Here is a 7,187-nt window from a genome sequence, read left to right as displayed (position 1 = left end):
AAATATAATTTATTCATCGTAAAAGGAGGTTTAAATAGTACAGATAATAAAAAAGAGATCACGTAAACCATAAAACATGAATTTTATGAATGACATCATCATGCCTTTGAGCATAAACATCATCTGACAGAGGTCTCTCCACATGTCTGAATCCACACATGAAAGTTTTATTTATCCTACTATGGCCACAGGTAAGAGCAAGAATATTAATGACGCTAAGGGATTTGCTGGAATCTGATTGGCTGTGCGGCAGACGTTGGTAGGCGGGCTCAGAGCAGTTGAGAAACAAGAAGTTGTGTTTTGTTCTCAACGGCTCTTGTTGGGCGTTAGTCTTCAGGCGAATTAGCGAATCCTACTATGTTGTAGGCTTGGCTTATTGATATAAATTAGGCTACGTGACTAGACGCCACAAGAGGTAATCAAGCAACGTCAGAATGTGTAATTAATATTCATGAGGCAAAACGTCGCCATAGTATGACTCGTTATTTTGAACTATACAAGGCAAGCTAACTGCTTCATATTTCATGCTTTTATCGCAAACACAGGTTCTCGTTTAGGCCATGGCTTTATTTGATTTTAATTCGGCGTCAAAGATGGTTTCGTCTCCGTTAGTAATATTACGTTTTATTCTCATCTGCGTCACTTTGCATTGTAACAATGCTAGAATGAATCCCAGACCGAATATAGTTTTAATCCTGACTGATGATCTAGATGTCTCTATTGGCGGAATGGTGAGTATATTTTCTAAGAAAGTTAGTTTTTTGTTGTTGTTGTTGTCATTCTCTGTGGTCGTGATTTTCTCCATGCATTTCACCTCATGTGTCGTTGCTAACTAAACGAGCTGCATAATCAGCATCTTGCCATCTTTCATTGAACAGATGCCTTTAGTGAAGACTAAAAAGCTGATAGGTGATGCTGGGATAACCTTTACAAACACGGTAAGAAGAAACTACTGCATACAAGTGCTATTGGATCTTGCATGACATGGAAGCTTAAAAAGCCCTAATGTTGTTCTAAATAAGAATATTTATAGATTTGTTAGGGATATCAAGTGAAATGTGCATTGAGGATCAACCAGCATGCATGTTTGCCGTTGCATCTGTCATTTTGCACAGCATCTCCCAACTCTTCTTGTCATTTCTTCTCTCATGCAGTTTGTCGCCAGTCCCCTTTGCTGTCCCAGTCGGGCGAGCATCCTGACGGGCAAATATCCTCATAACCATCATGTGGTCAACAACACGCTGGAGGGCAATTGCAGCAGCACTGCATGGCAGAAGACCCAAGAGCCGGAGACTTTCCCTGCCTTCCTTCAGAAACACGGCACATATCAGACCTTCTTTGCTGGGAAGTATCTTAATGAGGTAAAGACACACTGGGAGCTTATGCAATGGTGAAACCCTTCCTTAAGGGTGGAAAACATTTTATAGACTATATTATAGTCTATATATATATACCTGTTTGTTTCTCTGCTTCAGTACGGCAGTAAAAAAGCAGGAGGTGTGGAGCATGTCCCTCTGGGATGGGATCACTGGTTCGCCTTGGTAAGAACAATTCAGAAGATCGTGCTTTTTTTATTTCCAGATCTTTATGGTTTTCATGTACACTGGATGCTCTAGTGCAGATAACTTGTCATTTTAATAAAAAAATCAAATGAACTAAAATTTAAATATAAAACAAAAATGAAAGCTAATTCAAAATAATAATGATGGTGTATAATTAAAGCATAAAGAAGAGGCCTGGTGGCTTAACTTAGAGAATCACGAGTAGAAGACAACATAGTTAAGCTGAAGAGAATTAAAAAAGAAATCAAATAAAGAGATTCACAAATTAAAAAGGGCTCCACAGTGTGTTCCAGCTTCTCTGCTAAATCATAGTAGAGAACACATTGACAAGCCCTTTGACCTTTCCCAGCAGTGCTGCAAACTTCTCATTTCAGCTGGAAGGTTAGAAAATCACTGTGTAGCCAAAAATATAGCATATTTGTTTAGTTAGTACAAGAACTGAAGCAAGAAATTAATCCAGAAGAGAAAGAGTATGATTTCTGTAGCCTTATTCTCTTATTAGTACCTCCATGATTCATAACTCATTGAGAGCAGATTGTAGGTTTTTGTGAAAAACATTATGGATCATGCAAACCAAAGAGATAAAACTTCTTTTTTTTTTTTTTAAAGACCAGTAAAATGGGGATATTCTAAAACGCTTAACTTGATTTAATGTACTAATACAGTGTTATTAACAGACCAAACTCACTAAACATCATACTAATAAAGTATACTATCTACAAAAAAAAAAACAGATGAGCCCTGAATATGAATGCAACGCGTTCAATAGCACATTAAGTTAACGTGTTATTAAACGAGCTGCATTCATATTCAGGGCTCATCTGATTTTTTTTTGTACAAAGTACACTTTATTAGTATAATGTTTAGTGAGTTTTTTTTTTTTTAATCATTGTACATTAAAGGAGCATTGCGTAGGTTCTGAAATTTCTAACCGTTACTGACACCAGTGGCCGTTAGAGGAACTGCAGCCAGTCTCATGCTCGTTCTCAGTGCGCAGCTCTTTTTTATTTATTTATTTATTTATTTTTAACTTACGAGGAGTGTCCGTGGGTGTCTGAATTGTGCTGGAGGCTGGTCGCTTCTTTCCATCCGCAGAGTACATTTGAAAACACTATTGCCGCTGCTTACTATAATGGCTGGCGTGCCGTACGGTTGTAAGCCCAAGTAGACGAGAACGCGCATGACGTCACATTTTGTGAATTTTCGCGCCAATGCATTCATATCTGATTTTTTATAGGATGGTATTATTTATTAATATGATGTTGAGTGATTTTGGTCTGTTAATATCACTGTCTTAGTACATTAAGCCACGTAAAGCGTTTTTCAGAATGTCCCATAAAATGTATGTATTTATATATTTAAAATTCCATTCATTTTAATATTTTTTTTATTTACTTTTTAATATTTTACATGTATTAACTTTTATTTGAAGCATAAAAAAGTTTAACTATTATATTCCTTTATATTGTTTTTTTTTAAATTTCTTTATTGTAATTTGTAATTTTTTTTTTACAGTTTGAAACTTTTTTTTTTTTTTAACAAGTTTCTGAAATCGGATTTGTTGCCTCCTCAATGATTTGAACATATTCCTACAGGAGAGAAACTCCAAATACTACAACTACACACTGTCTGTGAATGGCAGGGCGCAGCGGCACGGACAGATCTACAGCGAGGATTACCTTACAGATGTTCTGGTAAGAGCAGATCTCACCTGTGTACACTCGACTCCATCAGACCTCATGTAACTGATGTTGAGTGGCTTCTGATTCCATCCAGGCCAATATTTCCATTGACTTCCTGGAAAGCAAATCTAACCGCAGGCCTTTCTTCATGATGGTGTCCACACCGGCCCCGCACTCGCCCTGGACAGCCGCTCCTCAGTACGAGAGCAGTTTCCCCAACGTTAAAGCACCAAGAGACCCTAACTTTAACATACACGGCAAGGTACAGGTCTGATGTGTTGTAGATGTTCTGAATAAATGCTTTTTTGAGTATCTGACAGCATCTCAACCTGCATTTCAGGACAAGCACTGGCTCATCAGACAAGCAAAAACACCCATGACAAACTCTTCAGTGGAGTTCTTGGATGACGCCTATAGAAAACGGTATTCAGATGCTTTTAAATCACTCACTTGATATTTTAATACTGCACATGATGTAATGATCTGTTCCAATAGGTGGCGCACTTTACTATCAGTAGATGACCTGGTGGAGAAGGTGGTGGGAAAGTTGGAAGTCAGTGGAGAGCTTAGCAACACCTACATTATTTTTACCTCCGACAATGGATACCACACAGGTACACGAGGAGTTACATCATTTTTAAACATTGAGAAACGTTTTTTCTCTAACTGTACCCAGCTTTTATTTTGTCATGTGCCTGTTTCTTCCTCTCAGGCCAGTTTTCTCTGCCGATGGACAAGAGGCAACTCTATGAATTTGATATCAGAGTTCCTCTTCTGGTGCGAGGGCCTAATATCAAACCCAACCAGACAAGCCCGGTAATATAAACAAGATTTTTAACATTTTAATATACTTAATAATATATTTTTTTTAATCTATTTTTCCAAAACAAGATTTAATTCTAAATCAGATTTTAGAGTGTGTGTGTGTACGTGTGTATATATATATGTATATATATATATATATATATATATATATATATATATATATATATATATATAATTTTTTTTTTTTTTTTTTTTTTTTTTTTTTAACATTTACATGAACAAAATGTGTCATTTAATAATTTATCTGTTTTAACAGTTTCTTATAGCAAATGTGGATTTGGGTCCAACAATTCTGGACATCGCAGGATATAACGTCAATGAAACTCAGATGGACGGGATGTCATTTCTTCCTATCATGGTAAATTCTGTTTGAACTTATTAACTTTACAATTTTGGGCATAATGCACATTTTTTTATAGTGTTTCTTGCTACACATTCTTGCTTAATTACCTTGAGGTATATAAATAAAGGGTTGCATATGAGTTGAGCTGTCTTTGTGTCTCAGGCTGGAAAAGGAAACAGCAGCACGTGGAGATCTGATGTTCTGGTGGAATATGAGGGAGAGGGAAGGAACATCTCAGACCCAGCCTGCCCTCTGCTGGGCCCCGGGGTCTCGGTGAGGGTCTGCGTTATGAAAATAAATAAACATTAAAGTAATCGCATAAAAATGAGTGCTGTAACACAGCTGTTGTCTCTGCAGGAGTGCTTTCCTGACTGTGTGTGTGAAGACTCGTACAATAACACGTACGCCTGTGTTCGTACAGTGTCACAGGCCGCCAACTTACAGTACTGTGAATTCGACGATAACGAGGTACAAATAAAATCTAGTGGTTCCAACAGCGAACTGATAATAAAAATGTCAAGTATAATAAATAAATAACTAATAAAAACTAATTTAAAAATGTAAAATATTTTATTTAATATATTTACTGTTTATATATAATATAAAAAAAGATTTATATATGTGACCCTGGACCACAAAAGCAGTCTTAAGTGTGTAAATGTTTCTAATGGAGATTTGTACATCATCTGAAAGCTGAATAAATAAGCTGACGTATGATTTATTAGGATCAGACAATATCTGGCCGAGATACAATTATTTTAAAATCTGGAAATATTGAGAAAATCGCCTTTAAAGTAGTTCAAATGAATTCTTAACAATGAAATTACTTAAGTTTTGATATTTTTGCAGTAGGAAATTTACCAATATTTTAATGGAACATGATCTTTACGTAATATCCTAATAATTTTTGGCATAAAAGGAAAAATCGATAATTTTGACTTTTAATTTAAGTTTTTTTGGCTTTTGCTACAAATATACCCCAGCGACTTAAGACTGGTTTTGTGCTCCTGGGTCACATATAAATATTACCGTATTTTCCGGACTATAAGTCGCACTTTTTTTCATAGTTTGGCTGGTCCTGCGACTTATAATCAGGAGCGACTTATTTATCAAAGTTAATTTGACTTTAACCAAGAGAAATGAACCGAGACATGAACCAAGATAAAAAACATTACCGTCTCCAGCCGCGAGAGGGCGCTCTATGCTGCTCAGTTCTGCTGTAGTCTACACTGAAGACATAGAGCGCCCTCTCGCGGCTGTAGACGGTAATGTTTTATCTTGGTTCTAAATAAATGCGATTTATAGTCCAGTGCGACTTGTTTTTTTTCTCATCATGGCGTATTTTTGGACTGATGCGATTTATACTCAGGTGCGACTTATAATCCGAAAAAAATACGGTATGTATAAAATATGTGTTTATTTAATATTTTATATGTAATTCATGGTGTATATATATATATATATATATATATATATATATATATATATTTATTTAGGTTTTTTTATTTATATATTTATTATATTTGTATTTACTGTTATAATAGTGTGTGTGTGTGTGTGTGTGTGTTTATATTTATATATATATATATATATATATATATATATATATATATATATAATTGACATCATATGTTATGTTTCAGTATATATTTCTTATTAAATACTTAATATTGAATAAAAGGTAAAAATGTACATAGCATAATAATAGCTCACTATCTGTGCTTGCAGGTGTTTGTGGAGGTCTATAACCTGACAGCAGACCCGTTTCAGCTGAGTAACATCGCCAAGAGCATCGATCAGGAGGTCCTGGAGAAGATGAACCACCGTCTCATGATGCTGCAGTCGTGCTCGGGACAGTCCTGCAGAACACCAGGCGTCTACGACTCCCAGTCAGTGCTTCCTTAACACTTCAACACTCAGCATTCACTGCAATAGCTGGACTATTTTTTTTTTTTACATGGTAGGAAGCGTTTTCAAACTTACATCTCACTTGTCACTGTTTCACCAGGTTTAGGTTTGATCCTCAGTTAATGTTCAGCAGCCTTGTGCCACACAAAAACAAGCGACGATAGACGCTGAAGTAGACATGGAGAGATTGACAGGAAGAAGACTAATGGAGGGAAAGAATAAAGGACACTGAAAAACAAGCCCTGTTGTTGCCTTTATATCCTGACGTTACCCCAAAGACGCCCAGTCCCTCCTCCTCTGATGAGGTCATCAGGGTGCACCCGGGGTACCAAACACACCACAGACGGGACGACCTTCATCCCCTCCAGCTCTCATTCACATCAGATCCTCACAAACTGCCAGCTGACACAAATCATGTTCTGTTTGCTGCTTTAACAATAACACAAATAATTGTCTTTATTTTAATTTGATTCATTTTGAAGATTTTCTTTTACTTTTTCTTTAAGCACATACACAGTTTTGAACTTTAAACTCGAATATTGGAATGCACTTAAATTGTTGGATTATTTGCTTGTTTGCCAGATGTGTCTGAAACATTGCACTACACATATCTGGTTAACTGCACTAAGCCTGCCTTTTATGATATACATCTATATCGGAAGCTTGTTTTTGGCTATGGGATAAATAATAAAAATAATTGCAACTTTCTATCACACAATTTGGACTTCTTTGACTTTTTTCTTCCGAATTGCAAAATATAAATAAAAAATTCTGAAGCAAAATGCGAGATGTAAAGTTTATTTATTGTTTTTTTTTTTTTTTTTTTTTTGGTTTTTTAGTTTTTTGCTATCACAAGAGAATAATAAA

At 35.9% G+C, this 7,187-nt stretch overlaps 1 protein-coding gene across 2 annotated transcripts; it reads left to right on the top strand.

The window, feature by feature from the left end:
• The first annotated feature begins 298 nt into the window (after positions 1 to 298).
• Positions 299 to 6,891, top strand: LOC132098319 (N-acetylglucosamine-6-sulfatase-like). Of its 2 annotated transcripts, none has more exons than XM_059504459.1 (14): positions 299 to 731; positions 879 to 938; positions 1,155 to 1,361; positions 1,476 to 1,541; positions 3,158 to 3,256; positions 3,339 to 3,506; positions 3,585 to 3,667; positions 3,740 to 3,858; positions 3,957 to 4,060; positions 4,326 to 4,427; positions 4,575 to 4,691; positions 4,770 to 4,880; positions 6,141 to 6,301; positions 6,421 to 6,891. In XM_059504459.1, the coding sequence occupies exons 1-14, from the start codon at positions 561 to 563 to the stop codon at positions 6,482 to 6,484; spliced, it is 1,632 nt and encodes a 543-aa protein (XP_059360442.1). In that variant the 5' UTR covers positions 299 to 560; the 3' UTR covers positions 6,485 to 6,891. The 2 variants fall into 2 exon arrangements, with proteins under 2 accessions (XP_059360442.1, XP_059360443.1); XM_059504460.1 differs by having other exon boundaries at positions 303 to 731; positions 4,575 to 4,685.
• Positions 6,892 to 7,187: the final 296 nt, after the last annotated feature.

The sequence above is a fragment of the Carassius carassius genome, chromosome 22 (assembly GCF_963082965.1).
Source record: "Carassius carassius chromosome 22, fCarCar2.1, whole genome shotgun sequence".
Lineage (NCBI taxonomy): Eukaryota > Metazoa > Chordata > Actinopteri > Cypriniformes > Cyprinidae > Carassius > Carassius carassius.
Note: the sequence above shows the minus strand (reverse complement) of the source record. Positions and strands in the feature narration are given on the sequence as shown.

Bases quoted from the DNA above. Each gene is read 5' to 3' on its own strand.
- LOC132098319 (XM_059504459.1), top strand. From the start codon at position 561: ATGGCTTTATTTGATTTTAATTCGGCGTCAAAGATGGTTTCGTCTCCG. The intron at 732-878 runs GTGAGTATATTT...TTCATTGAACAG, and splicing joins ATGTCTCTATTGGCGGAATG to ATGCCTTTAGTGAAGACTAA. The intron at 4,692-4,769 runs GTCTGCGTTATG...TTGTCTCTGCAG, and splicing joins GCCCCGGGGTCTCGGTGAGG to GAGTGCTTTCCTGACTGTGT.